This window comes from Eptatretus burgeri, chromosome 9 (genome assembly GCF_056783735.1).
Source record: "Eptatretus burgeri isolate ZD-2024b chromosome 9, Ebu_testis_v1, whole genome shotgun sequence".
Lineage (NCBI taxonomy): Eukaryota > Metazoa > Chordata > Myxini > Myxiniformes > Myxinidae > Eptatretus > Eptatretus burgeri.
In genome coordinates this window covers 102,590,495-102,612,994 of record NC_140969.1, presented here as the reverse complement: position 1 = coordinate 102,612,994, position 22,500 = coordinate 102,590,495, and the positions used below count along the sequence as shown (strand labels likewise).

The window sequence follows — 22,500 nt, the reverse complement described above, 5'->3', positions numbered from 1 at the left end:
AGTTGTCACCGGCACCTTGAACTAATTTCAAATTCCTATCGAATTCACCTTCATTTGAACGTCATACCCGTTCAGCCGGTTTTTGAAAGCCTTGGGCTGAAAGGTTTCCCTGGCCTATCCCACGAGCAGGTCGGAATAATTGTGGCCATGAAAGAACCACAATCTCTTTTACTGCTGCACCTGGTTTTCTTTCAAATTTGTTTTTGCATCAAAGGAAAAATGTTATACAAGGATATAAAAGGAATTTTGGAGCAGGAGGAGACCATTCAGCCCATCATGCCTGATCTGCACCAACCCCAGAAACCATCATCCATCCACACACGAGCTACCTGTAGGTCCTGCCAACATCCCTATACCGCTCTATCTCCAATGTTTCGAGCTACCCATCCAATTCCAATTAAAACCTATCCACTGTTTCTGCTGCCACTACCCTCAGGGAGACCATTCCATACAATAACTACTCTCTGAGTAAAAGTCCCCTACCTCACTACCATCTTAACTTCCCTCTTCTTTACTATCAGGCTATGGACCCTGGTCCTATCACTGTCTATTGTGCTGAAAAACTCTTCTGCATTTATTTTGTCTATACCCTTCATTATCGTAAATATGTCTACCATATCCCCTTGTAATTGCCTCCTTTCTAGAGCTTAGTCTCGTTCGGCCCGGAATCAGTCTCGTCGCCCTCTCTATGGCAGGTATGTCCTTCCTCGGATGTGGTGCTCTTAAACCTTCTCAACAATCATGCTTGTTGCAGCCACCCTTTTCTCAAACCCATTAAAAATAGACAGCGCAAGTAGGTTAAAACAAATCAACTCGATTCGTGTATTTGTAATGTTTCTTCATTTGCACTAACTGACGTCTCTGTCTTCAAGAGTTGCTTAAACAAACTCGTCCAGACTGTTAATCAAACAGACTTTGACAGGGGGTGGGGGGTTGGTGGGGATGGGGGTCACAATAACCTGGAAAGGAAGGTGTGGGCTTGTGTCAGGTTAATAAGGATAAAAAAGAAAAGTAATGAGTATGGATGCAGGGGATGACCAGATGTGGTGGTCAGCAGGCATCTTGAAGCCCTGGATGGAAGGATGGGATTGAACATATGAAGGAAGTTGGTTCCATAGGTGAGAAAAAATGTGAACTAATGAGTGGCGATGAGCAGTGATTGAGTAATTTGAGAATTTCACAAAAAGTGAGTTTACGAGAAGACCTTGTGCACCTTGCAGAAACCTTGGAGGTGAGGGTGGAGGGGGTGGGGGAGAGGGGAGCAAGGAAAAGCAGAGGGTGCAAGACCAGAAAGGAGGTGGTAGAAGACATAGAAGCCACAGACATGTCTGCAATGTGAGAGTAAGAGGTCCAGAGACTCAGTTTCTTTGCAGGAGATTCCAATGATTTTGAGGGCTTTGGTTTTGACAGCGTCAAGAAGTGCAAGGTGTGAGGCAGGGGCATCAGCCCAAAGGGAAGAGCAGTACTCCATCATGCTGTGGATGAAGGCATTGCAAGCTGATAAAAATTCATATTTGCTGGGGAAAGACTTTGCATGATGGAGGATGTCCAATTGGCCACTTTCGTTGGAGGCCAACTTAGATATGTGGTTTCTCCAAGAAGGATCATGGCTGATGGTGAAGGCCCAACGTTTGAGTGTTTGAACCTCTTCAAGAGGATTGTTGAGGAAGCAGAGGAGAGGGTTCACCAGAATTTATTTAAAGAATGATTGCTCAATTAAAATGTTAAACTTGTTGAAAAGAATAGAACGTAAAGTGAATGGGTATGTTGAAAAAAGTGAATCGTTGTCATGTGCGGCGGTTGACAAGCCTCGTCAACAATTTTTTGGTGCATCGGCGACAATCGTGCATCATGGTGTCGTGTGTGGCAGTCGAGTGGCGCAATGTATTGACCAATTAAACTTCATCTTTCAGTATCTTCCAGCCATGACGCAATCACCCAGTACTTTTTCATGTGAACTTTTTCTTTCCTTTTTTTTTTTTTTTTTTTTTTACAGTTGTAGCCTTTGTGAACTTTGAAGCCAAAAAAAGTTATGATGAAAGTTCAAGATAGTAGCCTAACCTGCCCTTTATTTCCTGTATTTCAAAAACCCTTCACAAACAATAAAATAGTGCTATTCCCGGTACATTGTATCCTAAAAACTTTTAATGAGAACGTGTCTGCCTTTGAATTACATTGACATATACATACTCGTTGTGTGAGCGTGTGTGTGTAGTTCTAGTGAATACTTGTTTAAATTGCAGTATTGCATTAACTGTGGTCAAAAAACGCAAATTTAATGCGACTCTCTCTCTCTCTCTCTCTCTCTCTCTCTCTCTCTCTCTCTCTCTCTCTCTCTCTCTCTCTCTCTCTCTCTCTCTCTCTCTCTCTCTCTCTCTCTCTCTGCAGCAGAGATGATGCCCCTGAATGTCTTGTTTGACCTCGCTATCCGTGGACTGACAAGCTCCACCAGCTCATTAAAGAATGTCGGATGCATCCACTGGAAGTCGACGTAACGGCGCTCATCTTCTAACAGAAAGTTTATCGAACACTCGGCGAGCCTGTTCTCTCCATCCATGTCTTTACCCTCATCCAATTCTTTCTCCTGGCATGCAGTCAGTGACGTACCAGCACCATAGTACCAAAGAAGTAGTGCTCAGAGCTTTCACCCTTCTCATCCTCTCCCTAAATTTCTTCTCCATTGCCGTTCTATTTACCGAAAATAGTAACATCAACAATCTCGGAGTGCGAGCCAGGTGTGTTGCAGTCTCCGACAAGACAAGATTGTACAAGATTTGTCACCGACAATGTTGTTGCGATGCGTCGGTGAACATCGGCTGGTGTGCGGCGGCCTTGACTCACGAACAACTCTGATGATATAATCTCATGATCTCACAATTTGACACAGAGGGTTGAAAAACATACAGCTTCGTGTGGATGAACATCACTGGAGAAATTCCTACCCACTCCTGCACTTACCTCGTATTTTTATTGAGTTTTTCAATTTGAATAGAACACACAATCTTATTTGGAATTCATATGATGTTACTCATTGCTTGAGGGGAATTCACACTGTACAACATAAATATCTTCAGAGACATTTTTTGAAGTCAACATGCATTCTGCATTGATGGCAAGTGCCATGTCTTCATGTTGTGTTTTTGTTGGTATTATTTACTGAAATCATGGCTCATGGACGACCGAAGTGATGGAGGGTACCGGCTTCAAAAACTGATGGAGGATCAAGGAACAAGAGGTCGATAAAGATATTCACACAATGAGTCTATGGGTGGTGGAGATGAAAGGAAATGGGGGAGGGAGTCTTTTTGGAAGAAAAGAACGGGAGCAGATAGAGCAGGTATGGGAGACCACATTTGGTGATGATGGGAAGCACTTTTGAAAGACTGGAGGGAAGGGACCCAAGACATCAAACACAGGGAGTTGGTTCTACAGAGGAGAAAATAGAGGGATGCAGAAATAGAGGTTAGCATTCAGCTAAGAAGGTTACCATTTAGTTCTCTGATAAGGAACTGGAAGCAGTATTCAAGTGTGGAAGAGAGACTGAACAGAGATTGGGGATGGGGTATGGAGAGGGAGGAAAGAATGGGCAGGACAGATGAGGGATGGGAGACCTTAGAGGAGGAGCTGGTGAGCTGATGGGAGGAGTGGCACATGAACTGTGGGAAAAGGAAGGGAGAGCTGTGGGAAGTGGTAACAAAAAGTCAGAATCGTGTGTTGAAAGTGTTAAGCCTTTATAACAACCTGCTCCACACTTTTGCAGCCCAGGTTTCAGGACACAATGACAAACATCGTGACCAGATATAAAAGTGAACTATTAAAATCCAGGGGTAGGTAAAGAGGGCTGTATTTTTGAAATGATGCACAGAATTTCAGTTTTGCTGATGGCATGGAACACTTATACCTGAGTCAGGATTCAAACCCAGGTTAGAGAGCTCAACGGAGGAAAGATTATGCTGTGCATCATTACCAAGTAATGGTACCCGACTCTTCGAGAAAGGACATCTTCACAACGTGAAAATTCACAAATTTTGTGCCAGCTCTTGTTCACATGAGAGCCGGCTATTTACCAGGTAGACTTCCTCGAGGGAGACGCCATATCTGGTTCAGATGCTTCTGAACACAGATGCGAATATCATGTCTGGGGCTTGTAAATTTACTTCAATGATGATATTTACTATTAATCAGTGGGAGCTATGAGGGCTGTTATAACTATAGCTTGTTTGGTTCCAGGGTCACGAGAGACGTGATTCGTGGAGCAAGCTGCGAAGTCGTCTCGTTGTCAAAGTTTTTTTTTTCCGAGGACTCTTTTTCAGGATCGTAACCGAGCCCCGAACAACTTCCGAATGTAATTTGCTTGTAGTAATATTCCCAGGGATGTTTTTCAAGATCTCCATGAGGTTATTCTTCATCACTCCCATAGTGCCAACGATCACTGGTACAATTTTGCATCTCTTCAGGTTCCAGGATCTTTTCACTTCATTTATGAGTACTTGGTATTTGGTCATTTTCTTGATTTCTGTGTTGTTTAGGCAAAACTAGCCTGGTGTTGGCTTCGTGGTTAAGCTGGCTTGGGAACCAAGGGTCCTGAGTTTAAGCCCCTGTCAGCCATTGAAATAACACCAGGTGGTATTGAGTCAGCCTGTCATCCTTCTCATGTCGGCGAAATGTGGACCAGTGTACTGGGGTAATAAGCATTTGGGGTAACCTGTGTCGGAGTGCCAACCCGTCCAGGACTGTACTCCTTGCCAATGAAACTGTCTCAGCAGCCCTATGCACGTTTATGGTGTGAAAGGAACGGTATTATTATACAATATTAGGCCAAACATTGCTGGCTACTGACACCTCAATTAGCAATGCCTTCTTTTCCTTTTTTGTACCTCAGTACTATATCCGGTCACAACGCTTTGTTTCCCATGTTCACACTCGATGGAATGAACAGGTTGTACGTGAACATTACTTTCTTGTTTTCAATGATTGCTTTTGGTTCGTGTTTCCATTCGTTTTCTGGGACTTGGATATTGAAGTTTTTGCAGATGTTCCGGTGGATTACTTTATTATATACCTTGTTGTGCCTTTGTGTGTGCAGTTGTTCTGACATGAGTTTTTTTTACATCCCGGTAGGAGGTGGCTCGTGCTTTCTGTTTCTACCTTACAGAACCTACATATGTTTCATTGACTCATTCCTGCTATTTTCTTGAAGCCAATCATGTAGTGTCCTTGATCTTAGGCATTTATAATGATTTGTTCTCCATCCCAGTTGAGCTGACCTCTTCTTCGCCATTCCAATGATCTTTCTTTGTCTCTGCCCAATCTGTCCAACTCTTTATTTATTTATTTATTTATTTTTTTTAAACTCCGCCATCGAAGATCGGAGGTTACTGTTTTCACCCCTTTCTGTTTGTTTGTTTGTTTGTTTGTGTGTTTGTTTGTTTGTTTGTGAACAGTATTATGGAAAAACTCCTTGACAGATTTCAATGAAACTTGGTGGGGGGGGGGGGGTTAGGTATGGGCCAAGGATCATGCCATTAGATTTTGGACTTGGTCCCCCCCCCAAAAAAGAAAAAAATTGTAAAGAGAAAAAAAGTTGTTTTTTTGCATTTCTACATGTTTTAAGTGATTTCCAACCCCCCCCCCAAAAAAATTTGTTGCCCCCCCCAAAAAAAATTGTTAGAGAAATTTTGTTTTTGCATTTCTACATGTTTTAAGTGATTTCCAACCCCCCCCCCAAAAAATTTAGAGAAAAAATTTTTTTTTTGCATTTCTATATATTTTTTCTATAAAATTTTCTATAAAATTTTGCACCTTTTTTTTCAAAAAAATTTCGATTTTATTTGAAAAATATTTGAATTTTTTTTTGCCATTTCTACATGTTTTAAGTGATTTCCAACCCCCCCCAAAAAAAAAATTGTTAGAGAGAAAAAAAGTTTTTTGCAACTTTTTTTTCAACAAAATTTCGATTTCTTTTTTTTGCATTTCGACATGTTTTTCGTGATTTCCAACCCCCCCCCCCCCAAAAAAAAATGTTGGAGAAAAGAACTATAACTCTGTCAGCACTGTTGACATATTTAATGAATAAGACATAAGGTTCACTTGAGTGACCCAGCAGTATTGGCAGCGGAGGTTTTGCACTCTCCCGAGTGCTCCCCCTCTAGTTTAACCTTGTTTTGTCATTTTCCCGGTCGGTGGTGTCTATTTGTTGATATTTCGTTTTATATTTTCCTTACGTCATTTTTTCAGTCATTGGGGCTGTATTTGTTGCTGTTTCAGTTTCATGCATGACACCTTCCATTTGCACCTGTCTTTGGAAAAAAAATTGCAACGTGAGTTAGGGATACCTTCTCTGGTTTGCTGTCTTGGTGTTTGCATACAAATTGGATTCGGTAGTTCATTGAATTTTTCAAGTACTCAGCCAGTCCGACAGATGTCATTCTGTGCACTTTGTTGAGTTCCATCAGGCCGCTACCCCCTCCTCCTCATCTCGGCAGGTACAGTGTCAGGATGCACTGATTTTTTATTATTTTTTTCTTTAGAACATTTTGTGGATTATGATGGGTTTCCTTTGTTGATATCCAGTTTACTGACTTTCACTTGCAGTCAGTTTATTTTTCCGCAGCTGAATTTGAAATCTGGTATTGCCAGTTGGTTGACGGCTTTGATTTTTTTTTTCATGCGGTGAGGTGTTTTCAGGATCAGCCTCAGTCCACACAGGTATTTTTTGGCGATTATTTTGTACATTTGTTTTGTGACATATTTGGTGGTCTTCTCCTACTCCGAAGTACTTGGAAGATGCTTCGTTTTCTCGTTCCCGTATTGTTGTATCGAGGTCGATTTTTATGTTGTCTGCTGTTTTTGATTTACCCTGTACGAATGTGCACTCAGCACACTTATCGAATCCAAATTCCATTTGAATGTCATCGGAATACCACTTCACTAATTTCAGTTGTTCTGCCAGTTTTTCCTCATTTGGTGCGGAGTTTTAAATCATCTGTGTACAGTAGACGTTTCACCTTTCCTGCCGCTTTGGACACCTGATTAGACAATGCATTGTTTTCTTTTGACATTGTCTCATCTGCAAGTGTGAGAATGAGCAGGAAGGTAAGTTGGCCATCTAAAATACACTATCCGTCAGAATAAAGTGAAGCCCAAATGCAGACACATGTTATATGGTTTTCAATAATATTATATCATCAGCCCACAATGAAGTGTATTAGAGGGTAAAGATGTTTTGAAATCGGCCTGTAATTATCCAAACACTTTCTAAAATTATCCAGCCATTTTTTTTAAAGATGACACTTTACAGCAAAACTACCATAAATAGTTTTAGTAAAAAGTTCAAAAACTGCCTCTTGTTGACATATTTATATGGGGTGTGAAAGAAATGTCCACCGGGTGAAAATGCAGAAACCACACCCATCAGGTTAGGTAATCACACCTACTTCTACAAGTCTGTGAATAAAAGGATTGCGCTGAGTGCGCTTCGACTAACTCACCTCTTTGGAGGTAAGAAAGAGGTGCGGAGCTGGGGTTCTGCTGGAATCGCAACCGGAGCTCCCTTACCGCATGACTCGGAACGCATGAGCATTTGGAAGGGTGGCAACAAGGAGAGACGAATAGACTCAAAGAACTTCACTTGCATCCCTCCCAGTTCCTCTGCGAAGGTAAGACTGCTTATGATCTAATAGGTAAGGAAACGGAGCACACCTTTTTTGTTTTTTTTTCCCCATTAAATCACAAGGTTTGCATCATGCACGTATTCTTTTGAGTAGAGGCATATGTTGATGTTTTCATTTTGAAGGTAATTTCTTGGTAAGAAGTTCTAGTATTCCAAACCTGTGCGCGAACTGAAAACTGGTTTGTCTTAACCACAGATAAATAATTCGATGCTCACGTAATTGTGGTTTTAGCAAAGCAAGATGGCTTGGACTGAACATCTCTCTTTTTTCAGTTCTTATTGCAAATTGGGTCTACGACAAGTGGTTTACCACCTGCCACCCTTCATTCCTTAAACTCTTCCACGAGGTTTGACCTCTGCAATTAAATACTCAAACTCAAGCAAGTCTACCCACAACATAATAAAACGACATCTAATCATTTTGATGGAATAATTGATGAACAATTTTGAATCTTACTAACTAAACATCTATGCAATGCAAAATGTGACTTCAAGTGCTCAACTCTTCCCCCCCCCCCCATCCAAGTCCTCAACTTCCACCTACCAACCCTAAGTCCTCACCCTCGGTGTCAAACCACCTCCCCACTCCTGCCCCCACCATGACTCCTCAACCCCCCCTCCCCACACCTAGAGTCCTTCCCCCGCAAGCAAAGCCTCAACCCGCCCACCCCCACCCTCTCTAAATGCTGTCCCATCTTTACTCTTTGAATCTTCTATTATATGTGAATCGCAATTCAAGGGATGTCCTTTGTTTTGAAAAGAAATCTTTTGCACTGCTCTCAAAATGGTTAAAACAGCACAAAACAAAAGGCGAATTGTAAAGTTTATTGTCAACGTATGGGAGTGTTTTAAAGTGCAATTTCAGTGTGAATGAAACCCAAGCAAACAAAAGAATCGACACTAGTTTGGGACAGTGGGCTGGCAGGATAGACTAGGGTATGTGTACTTGCCTTTGAGCTGTCTATAAACTACCACCCTGGTGGTTCACATGCAGGACGAGGCATCGATGTGTGTGCGTGTGCCCTTCCTCAGAAGGACAGTAAGCCGGAGGACGCGTCTGCCAGCACCGGTTGCTGGTGGACGTTAAGACCCCACATTGCGTTTCAGAGGCAAATCCAGGAATTGGGTGGGGGGGGGGGGTTTCCAAATAACAGAAAATTATAAATTTTCCAAATAATTTCCAAATAAATTACTGTGAGCTGTTAGTGGTTTATTGTTTATTAGGTACTGTATTGATACAGTTTTTCTGAGGCTTCTGGCCTTTTTTGTGGCACACTTTCATGGGAGAAGGAGTTCTGGGTGACCAGGGAACCCCTGGGTTTGCCACTGCGTTTTGCAAAGAGTAGTTGAGTTATCACTGGCACGTTGAACAAATTCCCAATTTATGTATCTTCAGTCGAGTATCCTGCGATCGAGTGGCGATCAGTCCTGGATTGGTTCTTGCCATGAAACATTTTTCAACTCGTCGTGAATGCCCCGAAGCTCCGTCAAGAGTATGGGCCTCCATGAAATTTATTGTTGTGTGTGAAGCTGGCAGGATGGCCTCGATTATAGTGGTATACACACTCCCCTCTGAGGTTCAAATCTCCTCGTAGCTATAAACTGTCATCCTGGTGTTTCTCCTGCAGGACGGTATGGACCGTCCCTCGGATGGATGTTAAACTGGGCGTCCTATCAGATACCATTAGTGTGTGGGTATTAAAGATCCCACATTGTTCTTTGTGAAGAGTAGGTAAGCAATCACCAACACCTTAAAAAAATTTAAAAATTCCTGCAGCTAGCAAGTGGTCTGGTCTTCTTGGAAGTTCCTCGACACCAGGATACACCGCTTGCTATTGCAGAGTGTGGTTTCTCTCTGGCCAGCAGCTTTTGCACCATAAGCGTATTGACAAGATGGTTCACATGTTTTATACCAATGTCTTTTTTTTGGATATGAAGGGCAACCAGTGGTATTCTGCATGTTCCTGTTAAAAATCAGGATGAACAGGCCAGGTTGCGACACGTGGCATTTACACATATTTGACATACAGTACCTTGCAAACAGCATTGTGGCAAACCTGATGCCACGTTTCCAATGGCACTTTGGAGTCCAGTAAACCCTGCTTGTTTGTGAAAGGAAATGCTCATTCTTGCAAGGCATGACCCTCCAGAATCAGTGTGACCTTTAATTAATGATATCGATGTACAGGTTGCATGCACAGGTGGTGGGGAAGGAGAGATTCTTGTTACACAAACACACACACACACGCACACTTGGAAGTTCATTATTTTCTGGTCAGAGCTGTCCCTTGAAATCGACCGAGTGTATATCCTATGAGCAATTCTTCATGAACACCAAACCATTATAATATACAGAAGAGCAGCAGAACATACAAGTAAATCAGTCTTGTTTTTTTTTTGGTTTTTTTGTTGTCGTAGCTCTTGGCAGTAGTTGAGGGTGTGCCTTGAAAAGCCTGAAATGAAGAAAATAAACCCCATCAAACTCACTTTAAACATGCCATTGAAGGTGTGGCTATTCTTTATCGCATTTCTAAAATGACGTGCTGTTGAGCTATGTTCAAGCTATTTTGGTTATCATGCAGAAGAACAACGAACAGTCTACCAACAATGAGATAACATGTGAGGCCAACGTTTTAAACAATTGCGAATGATTTTCTGAAAGCTTACCACATTGCTCAGTTCACCTGCATTGCAGCAGATACCAAATGCAAGCTTTCATGTGACAATCTCAAGAGGAAAACAAGAAAAAGAGCAATCAAAGATTGCAGACCCTCGCCAGGACTTGTTTAGTGTCGTGTTTGTGTGCTCGTGTGTTACGCAATTAATAATAGACATACATAACTGGTACAACCACTTTATAACTGCTGGTAGTGATGACTGGGTACCAAGACGTCCCACTTTGATGCAACCCCACTTTTATCGGATACCTGACCCTGGCCCATGATGTTCATTATTATTCAATTGAATTCAGAATGGGATTGAAATAAATTAATTTCAAATCAAATGGAAGACCAAATAGGTACAGTCCTGTGTTGGAGTAATCATAAGGAACCCAAACAAGCAAAAAGTAAAGATGAAGTCATCAGGAGGAACTTGGATAGGATTCACATTTCAGCAGCTACTCCTTTACCCTCAAACCCATCCAGGCACAGCCAAGTGAGTCTTATTCAAAAAATTCAAAAAAAAAGAAAACCCACATCAAGAAATTCAACAATTCTGGCTGCCAGACCATGTGTCTGATAAAGATGAAATTTAAAACATATTCCCCATCACTACGAGATCACAATTATGAAGTTTCACATCGATTTATTAAGCGGTTCCAGAGAAAACATTATTTAATATTTTTCTTAAATCCAACATGGCTGCCAAACCATGTGACCTATCAATTATTCTTCAACAAACTTGTACACCCAAGCCCTGGGGAACGTGTGTGAAGTTTCCCCTCAACCTGTCCCGCTGTTCTAGAGAAGAAGATTTCTTAATAGGTTTCAGGTAAATCCAATATGGCTTCCAAACCATATGACTTATGATGTCATCAGTGGGAATGTTTTGTTCATCATGGATAGGCAGTCAAACTTGTAAAGTTTTGCCTCGATATGTTCAGCCATTTCAGAGGTGATTTTTTGAAGGTTTTTTTTTGAAAAAACAATATGGCTGCCAAATCATGTGACCGATGGCATCATCAAGTTTTTGTGGACCATTTTATCCCAAGATGACCCTCAAAATTTTTCATACTGATCAGATGTGGCGTTCTACATAAGCATTTATGACATCATAACGAAGGCACCTATGACATCATAAAAAATCACTCATTCCTCATGCGGAGTACTTGCCATGTGCCAAGTTTCAATGTTTTCCTTCTTGCGGTTTCAGAGATACAGAGGTCCAAAGTGTTTCCGTTTTTCCAACATTGCTGCTGCAGCACATGATCTATGACGTCATGGGTATCATTAAAACATTATCCATGAGTAATCGCACCAATGGTGGAAATTTCGTCTCAATCCGACAAGCAGTTGCGGAAAAAAACACCTTAGTTCTGTGCGGACAAACAGACAGACAGACAATCAAACAGACCCAAATGCAATAGCCTCTCCTTCGGCGAGGGTAACAACTCGATCATTTGGTGGTCTGTGCGGAGGGAAGAGCTCGCTGCACATTGAATTCGAGGTTGATCATTCATATTTGAATCCTCACCCTTCATTGCGAAAGTTGAAGCATTGGCAGGGTGATGGATATTCACACCTGGCGGTGGAAAACGATGATATTCACGCCATGCATATATCCACTACATCACACTAAAACAGAGCTTAGCACTCAAGTAACTTGCCTTAACTGTAAGGTCCTGCGTTTGATTCCACAAAATATGATGCGGTTTCAACTGACGTCTAAAGTCAGTTGCATGTTGGACTGCACCATCCTTATGCTAAGCTGACTGTCTCACCTGATGCGCTGATCTTAAAGATCATACACACCTTTTTTTTACAGGAGTATAGCTTTCATGAGATCTCTGATTTTAAAAAAAAGTATCGAAGAATAAACTTTTCTAGTCTTGACAAACAAGGACATGGGCGGGGTGTACGAGCGGCAAATTTGACTGGTCGTGATAAACGTAAAATGCTGTAATATTTTTGTCCGAGTACTGTTAAACGGAAGGGTTTTGAAAGTGCCAAAAGGCGATTTGTGTCCGACAATGTTAAAGCATAAAATTAAATTGAAATAAAATAAATATTTTGAAGGTTGTAGAAAAAAAAAATTTTTTTTGGAAGTTTACCGCCTTTTTGCAGTGTATTTTACACCACCTTCCGTTACATTCGTTCTTCATTCCTGTTGTTTGTGTCCTTTATAGCATCCTTAAAAACAGTACGTTTCCTGTTTGTAATTGTTTTCAATTTTGTTTACCTGCCAGACGGACAGAAAGAGTAAAATATGATCTCGCTCCTCTCTGCACATGCACGATTGGGACAAATTCAGAAACAAAGTACTGTTAAACTACAGGTTCGTTTTTCGATTGACGTTCTGATTCATGCTCAAATACAACATTCAATTCGAATCAAGTTGTTCCTCGATCATAAACTGACATTTGTAGACAGTAAGGACAGACATACATACATACATACATACATACATACATACATACATACATACATACATACATACATACAGACAAAGTGAACCAATTGCTTAACTTGCACATTGTGGAGGATATAGCTTAGGACGTAAGAGTAGACCGGGAGGAAGGATTCATTTGCCATGATGCTGTAGCTATTCTCAAAAATGTTCACAAAATCGCGGTGTCACACCCTTTTTTGTCGCTTTGATACATAACCTTTTCTTTGCCTTTGTGCATTGTTGCAATTATCTTTCGACACTCGATTAACAGCTGACGCCTATTTCAACATCATTTATTTAATCTCCATCATACAGTACAGTCAGTACTCAACAATTGCCAACAGCTGCACATATCACCCCCATGACTTTCTGTGGCAGTTTCATTCACCATCATGATTGCCCCCATGGCAAGTCTTATACTGACTCCTGAGGACATTCCTTGGGAGCCCTGAGGTTGTCTGCCAAGTTTGGTCGAGATCGAGGTGGAGTAAGCGACACAAGCAAACAAGCAATTCCCACTTTCTCGAATGGATTACAAATAATAATGGCCTCAGAACTGACTCTTGCATGATCGTCATGTACGCCGCTCCTCACAACTACTTTCTGTTGCCTGAATTTGAGCTAATTTTCTATCCAAACTGCCTTTAGATTTCAGGAAGGCAAACCTTGATGCTATGAGGAGAGAGTTGGATGATGTAGATTAGGGGACTCTAACAATAGGACAATCAATCAGCATCAGAGAAATGGGAAACCTTCAAGGACCAAATGTGTAGAGTGCAGAGTAAGTACATTCCAATGAGGTGTAAAACTAGAAACAGAAAGAAGCCAGGGTGGTTGAGCAGTGAGATAAGGAACGTGATTAAGGAGAAGCAGAAGGTATTTATTAGGTTAAAAATAACAGGACTGGAGTTAGATTTATATCACTACAGGAGTAAACAGAGGCAAGTAAAGAAAATAACTTCAGCCAAAAGAGAATATGAGAAGGACATGGCTAAGAATATTAAACATAATAGCAAGGCTTTCTTTAAGTATTTCAGGGAACAAGAACAGATTAGGACCAGTGTGGGCCCATTGAGGAATATCACCGGGAGAGTGGTTAGTGATGAAAGTGAGATGGCAGGCTTATTAAACAGGTGTTTTTCTTCAACTTTTACACAAGAACAGTCAGGAGAATTGCCAATAACTGAGAGTATTTATCGAGGAGGTGAAGAAGGGCTTTTACAGGAGATCCAGGTTGGAGTGGAGGAAGTAAAGGAACAGCTCGGTAATCTAGGAGTAGATAAGGCTCCGGGTCCAGATAATATGCACCTGAGAATATTGAGTGAAGTGGCTGAGCAGGTAAACGAGATGTGAACAGATATTTTCAATAGTTCCCTGGAGTCAGGACAGGTACCGGAGGATTGGAGAGTAGTAAATGTAACACCATTATTCAAGAAAGGATCCAGAGAAGAATTGGGAAACTATAGACCTGTTAGTTTGACTTCAGTTATGCGGAAGGTGCTGGAGACATTAATTAAGGACCGGATGAGGAAGCATTTAAATAAATACAAACTAATTAAAGGTGTCAGCATGGGTTTACCAAAGGTAGTTCCTCTCTAACAAATCGTTTAGAGTTCTATGAAACAGTGGATGAGGGAAATGCAGTGGATATAGTATATCGAGACTTTAAGAAGGCATTTGGTGAGGCACCACATCGGAGGTTGTTATCCAAAGTGAGGGCTTGTGGAGTGGCTGGTCAAGTGGCTAATTGGATTGCAAACTGGCTTAGTGGTAGGAAGCAAAGAGTGGCTGTGAGTGGGAGGACGTAAGTAGCGGTGTACCTCAGGGATCAGTACTTGGACCATTACTATTCATTATTTACATCAACGATTTGGATAGTGGGGTGAAGAGTAAGCTTTCCAAATTTGCAGATGACACAAAGCTTGGAGGTGAGGTGGATAGCAGAAGGGGTGGTGATCAGATTCAGGGAAGTATTGATACTTGTATGGATTGGGTATAACATTGGCAAATGTAATTTATCCTGAACAAGTGTAAGGTGTTGGTGATGGGGAAGAATAACGAAAATAGAGATTCCAGGATGTAAGGGTTAATTTTGGAGCGTGTCACACAGGAGAAGGATCTGGCAGTGGTAATATATATGGGAAGTAAGCAGGCAGCACAGTGCTAGGTAGCTGGAGGTAAAGCAAATATGGTTTTAGGTTGTATTCGGAGGGGGGTCATGTATATATCAAAAGAGGAGGTGTTAACATTGTACAGGAATTTAGTGAGGGCCACATCTAGAATATTGTGTGCAGTTCTGGTCTCAACTCAGGAAGGACATAGATGCCTCAGAGAGGGTTCAGCGCAGGGTTACTAGATTGATTCCGGGCCTAGCTAGACTCAGCTATGAGGAGCGGCTGGAGGAGACAGGGCTTTCTACACGAGAAAGGAGGCAGTTACGAGGCGATATGATCGAGATGTTTAAGCCAATGAAGAGTACAGTTGTTATCAGTGCAGAATAATTATTCAGCAAAATGGAAAGTAATAGGACCAGGGAACATAGCCTGAGAGTAAAGAGGAGGGAGAGTTAAGTTCGGGGATTTTTAGTCAGAAAATAGTTAATGCATGGAATAGTCTGCCGAGAAAGGTAGTGGCAGCAGAAACAGTAGATGAGAATTAGATGGGTACCTACAATCATTGGAGATAGAGGGGTATAGGGACATTGTTGGGACTTGTAAGTAGCTTGCGTATGGTGGGTGATTGTGTACATGTCTGCTGAGTGATTGTCTGTGAGAGGATCTTGTTAAGGGACAGCGTGGTTGGTGTTGTACATTCTTCAGACCCTCAGATCATCCCCCCAACCCTCCCCAGAGATATATATATATATATATATATATATATATATATATATATATATATATATATATATGTATGTATATATATGCCTGTATATGCACACGTATATATCCCCATTTGTATTTTTAGCACACCTTGTGATATCCCTGAGCTTACCACATTTTTCTCATCCTCACTCCTCTCCTCATTCCCCAATTTAAATTGTCATTTTGATTGATTTATTTAATCTGGTATTGGCATGGTGCAGTAGCGACTATTTACAAAGGGAGTCATTGGTGTTTTTTGTTTATAATTTTTTTTTTAAACTTCCGGTAGGGGTGCTCCAAAAAAACGACACGATAAGCTATTTATACATGTTAACACGGAGTTTGTCCAAAGAGAAACCCCCCTTGGGGGAGTGTGATTTTAGTATTAACATTGGTAGATCCTCGTGGAGGATCTTACTCACGTTGTTGTCACGTCTTACTCGCGTTGTTGTTCTTCATCTTCTTTTTGTGGACTTTTTTGTTTCACAGCCTACAGTTTTTATCGAAACTTCCTGAAACTTGGCATATATATGTAAAAATACCCCGCGCAGACAATAACCATCTCCCATTTTGAAAATTCCTCCGAGAAAAAAAGTTGACATCATAATATCTCCGCTTATGGAAATCGCCTAAAAAATTATCCCCGAAACTAGGCAAGCTGTTTGAATTTTGTTTGCGGGAATCAAGCCGGGCATTAGCACAGATAATTTATCGCAAACCTGATACATCACAATGACGTCATATTCGATTTTATGACGTCATCATTAAGAGGACAAGGATCTTAGCTCATTTGAGCTTGTTTCGTAATAACATTAATACAATGCTATCACCATTGGTGTTGTTATTATTTGTTATGAGAAGCGGTCTTGGAAAATGCCACGATGAGCTATCTTAACACACATATACATCATAACATGGATTTCACCCAAAGTGGAAAAGCCCCTTGGGGAGGGGGGGGGCAGTTAAGTCGTTACAACCTCCACCATATGACCCTTAGTCCTCCTGTCAAGTTTGGTTGAGATTGGTTAAGTAATGACCGAATGTATCGCTGTCAGACAGACACTAAATTGGGTCTTTTAGTATTATTTGCTATTGATATGGCACAGGCATGATGGGCCAAATGGCCTCCTCCCATGTCGAATTCTTCTCGTTATTAGTTGCTCAAACAACTTGACATCCCGCTCTTCTCCCTGTTTTGTAGGCCTTTCCTTATAAAAGGTCTTACTTTCTCTATTGGATGATATCAACAGAATGATGATGGAGGTGTGTGTGCTCGATGCCTCTGGAAACGAGGACAAGCTGACTTTTCAGGTGTTAACCCTTCATCGGAGCGATGAAGGGTAAACATTTGAAATGTCAGATTCTTCTTCCTTTCCATTGCGGTTATCATTAAGTACATACCTCACTCAACATAGAAAGACTAGTTCTTTCTTTCTCTATTATTTCCTTGTTATTCCAACTCTTCAATCCATACCGCACTCGGTGGATTAACTCTCCATAAAAAATATTGCCCTGGACATGGCTCCTTGGGGCTAAGAAAGTATATCTTATAAATAGTTATTTCCATCGTGCATGTTTAGCAGAAGTGTGAGGTCTTCTTCATTCGTCCGCTGCACAGGACTATGGGGTAGCATCATTGGCTTATGGCGTGGCTGTGCCACTGATGCACATTAGTAATTTGGTCAGGGTGCGGCGATGGCTTCCCTCCTCTTTATGAAGAACACCATGGGATCTTTAACGTCCACCAAAGAACGCTGGCACACGGAACGCCCGTTTAACGTCCCTCCGAGAGACGGCACACACGTTGATGAATCACCCTGCCCATGAAACACCGGGATGACAGTTTATATCTGGGTCAGGATTCGAACCCAGGCTGGACAGCTTGTGGGCGAGGGTGCGGTGTACCACTAGGTATATCCTGTTAGCCATTTGGTTGGGTAGACAAACTCGCAAAAAAAACAACGATCTGAAACTTCATGATACAAGTGCTGAATGATTGCAATGCTTTGTTTTGTTGTCAGGTTGTCTCAGGATCTCGCCATGGACGAATTTGAAGTATTTGATCCTCCATTAAACCCTGAAGCCGAAATTATGCTCAAAGAAGACCAGGGTATCTACATCAAGGACGACAGCAAGCTCGCCAAATCGTTGAAACTTGACAATGGTGAGATGAACACGAACTCTCATATGTTATGTAATGCAAGCATCATCTTTTGAATGAGAAAGTATCATTTAGTCCGGTGGTTGGGCCAGGGAACCTTGCAATGTTTGGTAACATTCATGTTTTCAATTTTTTTGATAGATCTTAGGGTCGAGATGAAATTTAGGCTGAGTGGCCACTTGTCACTGTCTTGGCTTTTTCAGAATGCAAGATGGCCACCATATACAATCAAACTATAACTTCGGCTGCAACTCCTGTTCTAAGTACAGTAACATGATGAAATTGGTGTCTAACTATATGTTTTAGTTACCAAGGAAGTGGATTATAATGTTATTGGATAATTTGGTAGCCATCTTGATGGCATAAATCCAATATGGCCACCAAAATTACCTGTAAAAATGCCAAAATCACACTAAATCTAATGTAATCGGTTGTAAATGCAGTTGAGTTAAGTTTCTGTACATATGTGTGCTTTGTGAAGCATAGACATGTATATTATGATTCTGAAGTCATTCGCAAATTTGTAAGCAATATTTATTTTGATAGCAATATCGATTTCAAGCAAAATATAAGAACAAAATGTAATTAGAATCGGACAATATTTATTGTATAATTCTCTCAGACATGACATTGACATGACTCAAAAGTCGACATACATTTAAAGTATATGATACTCCCATTAATAATATTGATAATAATGATAATAATAATACAATAATTTGTCAGCTTCACATTGCTCAATGTTTCAATGCTATGTCAATACAAATTATACTAAAAAAAAATTAAGCAAATTTAACACCCCACTGGACAAAATATCTTATATCTCGGAACTATTCATCGTCCTCATCCTCGACATCCATTGCTCGTCATTGCGGTCATTTGTCTCATCGCTGTCATCAGGGATGTCGGCATGATCTGTTGCACTCTCATTGATGTTGAATGGATTGGAACAGGCAGTACCACCACCGCAGGTGCAGAACATTGTGCACGGAAGTTGGCGCCCCATACATCCACATCTCCCACCTCTACATGCTTGCTCAGATGTGCAGCCACATCTGACCAGCTTCAGAATGTGCTCCGGGACATAGGGTACCCCGTCCTCCATATTTCGAGGGAAGAGACACTTGTTAGTGTCATCAGCTTCCCATCCGTGTTCCACTGCAGCGAGAGTTGGTGGATCCCCACTCAGGGCACTGTACCAGTGAGCGACTTGATGGTGTGCTCTTCGAACGTTCTGCTCAAACGCTTCTGTAGTTGGGGGCAAACTACACAGCTTAGGTGCTGCTGTTGATTTTCCAGTCTTCTGTGCCCATAGTTTCTGGCGGATCTTGGTCATCGAAGAGGTGGGAGTTGTAATGCCATAGCACGCACCCATGAAAGCTGTTGCTTGTTCGGTGACTTCAACGATATTTGCCAAGGGTTTACCAAGTTGATCCAGAGAGTAGCCTTTTCGAGCGGCCGCGATTGCTTTTGTTTTCCCAATTCCATAAGTCGCAGCAACTGAATCACAACCAGTCAAAGCATGAAGAGCTAAGAGCTCGGGTACGATTGCTGAATGTTTAAGAGCGGTTTCCTTCACGTCAATGCAAGACCGACCAATGATTGGAGACTGCATAGTTATTGAAGACTGGAGCTTCTCGCTCAAGTAGTAGTAGTACACAAGTTACGCGAACACATCCGTGTCATCACACACCACCCGCACCCGTGATTCTGGATGGTATTTTGCCAAATGGATGGCCTGTTGTGTCAGGAGGATGTCAGCTTCTTCTTGTGTTGATGGTAGGTCTAGATGAGGTGACTTATGACCCTTCGATACCTGCGTAGGTGTGTCGTTTTCCCCAGTAACCACCAACTGGTGGTCCTGTGTCGCATGCTGCAGGAAGTTGTTATTACTCAGGATTGATTCGCAAATCAGTGTGTTGAGTTGTTTTTTATTGGCTGAGTTCTTGAGTACTGCGTCCCGAGCCGGCAGTGGAGTTTTCCGTTCGAGCTGATGGACCCGGGTAGCGCTGGCTCGAGCTGATCTGGTGCTGCTTTTTGTAGAGTAGTCATAATAACGATCAAAACACAGGTGGACATCAGCTTCAAGCAGCCGCGCGTTGACCCAGACCTTGAACACCGAAATGAACGTGTCAATGGTTCCTTGGGATGGCCATTCTAATGTCCACAAAAGAGCGGAAACATCAATCACCATAGATGTTGGCCTTGTGATAAGGCGTTGTGAAACTTCGACTTGGAGGTTCTTTTTCAGTGTGGATTTTCCCGTTGCCACTCGCATCTGGCCATCAGCTTGAAACATCGAGGGCGGATATGCAGTTAGCTCTGTGGAGAGGACTTGTTCCAGATCGAGATCGCGCTCGCTCACGAGAAGGCCAATCACCTGAGCGTATATAGCCTCTTGATCCATGACGGGATTATCATCGATTGTTAGACGTTTCTTCTTTGCGGCGAAGGTTGTCACCTGTCTTGCGAGTGAGCTGTAAAAGCCCTCTGGCCATAATGCTTCGAACTGGATCAGCTGATCAGCTCCAATCTCCACTGCCTTGTCAACATTAACATTCCGTTGAGCTAGTTGACCATTTGAGATGTTGAGCAGACATCCTGCATCGTGGGTAGCTGGATCCAATGGGTCAATGCATGACTCTAGAGTAGCCTTCAGTGATTTACGATCATTGCCATCTTGACGAATGCGACTGGTAGATTCCTCCTTGTGGTTGAGCTGTACCTTCTCGTCAGCTCCAGACATCTTCTTAAGGTCACCAGTCAGGGTCATGGTCGCATCCATACTGTACACCCATGTCGCTATCGTTTGAGGATTTTCTGTGTTGCCAATGATGCCACCCGGCCCATGCCCCTTCCTCATCCAGTTCGTTTCAATAAACATGTCGCTCCACTGTCCGTTGTAGACACCAGCAGTGTGGTGTAGTGACTGCTCTCCTCTGCAGAACTTGCCAGAATATCTGGTCCCAACCAAGTCATGGAGCATACGTAGTAGAGGCCATACCTTGCATAGTTGTACTTGTGGGCTGCGAACATGTATGGCAGCATTGATTCTGCTGTTTTGATGTGGAGTGGCCAGTCGCCTTCATGCATCGCCCGACAAAACATCATCATTAGAAATGTGGGTTTGATGACGTTGTACACCCACAGCTTTGTGGTACGACTTTGAGTGGCGATCTCATCAAGTAGTTTTTCCAAATCATCCATGCTGGTCAGGTGTAGATTCTCCCTCACAAACACTGGTCGAAGCAGCTCCTCTGTGAGCAATCTCAGTGCCCGAACATTCTGTGGATATTTCTTTCCTTGCAACATCTTATCGACGGAGCCGAAGGACGTCATCAGAATCTCTTTCAGGCCGCTGTCTGCCATGAGAGTGCCAACGCAACCCACGAAATCCATGAGGAAATGCATCCCACCAAGAATCACCACCATGTTGGTGAGCAGATCTGGTTGATGAAATGTGATGTCAACGGCGATCTTATATATGGCCTGATCGCAGGTGAGAACGAGAATATCCTGGTTGGATGCTCGGGTGACTTCGAATCCTCGGGTGATATACCACAGCTGTCTTGGGTGCTGGGGTCATTCCTGACTCACGGCAGTGACGTGTATTGTACCCGTTGTACTCAGGAGTGTTTGCTTCAAAGAGCACGTCTTTGATGAAGTTAAAGTCTAAATCTTTGGCTCTGCCAATTGAGATTGTTGTGGCTTGTACAAAGTCGTCTGACATGGCAAATCGGTTTGCAGCAGTAAATGGCATAGGAGGTTTCTTCGGTCCCGTATACTCAACGACTCGTGTCTCCCATGGGATAGGGTGCTTCATTTCTTCTTTCGTTAGGCGAGGGATCGATGTATCCAAACCTTCAAGGTGGTCAAGTTCGGTCTTCCACTGAGCTGCCAGCATTGCCATGTAATGACATTCGAGGCGGCAGTTTTGGGAACTGATCACAGCATCAAAGTTATCAATGATGATTTGCACAAGTCCGCCCAGTCTGGCATCTCTGAGTCCAGCTAACTGCTGTGCTTTTGATGATTGAACACCTGCTGACCTTCTGAATTGTCAAACCTCATCAGAGGAACAAGAAACATTATACTTGTACAGTTCTGTGATGATCATCTTATGGTCACCAAGAAGTACACCTATGGCTATCTGTAATGGTGTCGGTTGAGACGTTACCACTGAGCTCACGATATTACCCACCATGATGGATTGTAGTGAATTGTGGAAAGTAGGCTTGATAGCTGATAGTAGTTTCACCAACGTCTCACTAATACACTCTGAGGCTGATTCTCGATCAATGTGCTTAGTGTAGGATTTGAAGTCATCCTTAGCTGCCTTGGTCTCCTTCATGATCTGCTTGCCAACTTTCCAGATACATTCATCCATGTCGCCATTCTGATCATCATCCACAAGCCGAAGATTTGTGGCAACATGCTTCCTGAACACTAGTAATGTTGCCACTCCAGGGGAATGTAATGCCAACATATCTTCAGCGAAATGTTGGATGACGTTCTCAACAAGGACACGTCTGGACATGACAGATCCACCCTTGTCTGCGTATACTGCTTCAACATCGAGCGAATTCCAAACTTTTGAGCGATCATAACCAACTACTTTGACAGTTTCAGCGAAAGCTTGGTCATCAGCAGTACCTTTGCTATCGATCGTGGTAGTTCTCTGAGCATCACGATGGAAA

At 42.3% G+C, this 22,500-nt stretch overlaps 1 protein-coding gene and 1 pseudogene across 3 annotated transcripts in view; one reads left to right on the top strand and one right to left on the bottom strand.

Moving 5' to 3' along the window:
• Positions 1 to 7,454: 7,454 nt before the first annotated feature.
• The window catches only part of LOC147020770 (uncharacterized), a 60,891-nt gene continuing 45,845 nt past the window's right edge, over positions 7,455 to 22,500 (top strand). For all 3 annotated transcript variants that reach the window (XM_085896389.1, XM_085896388.1, XM_085896386.1), the window contains exons 1-2: positions 7,455 to 7,658; positions 17,664 to 17,806. In XM_085896389.1, coding sequence (XP_085752515.1) covers positions 17,683 to 17,806 — 124 coding nt within the window. In that variant the 5' untranslated portion in view covers positions 7,455 to 7,658; positions 17,664 to 17,682. The remainder of the gene's footprint in view (positions 7,659 to 17,663; positions 17,807 to 22,500) is intronic.
• Positions 21,282 to 22,500, bottom strand: part of LOC147020771 (uncharacterized) — a 1,847-nt pseudogene continuing 628 nt past the window's right edge.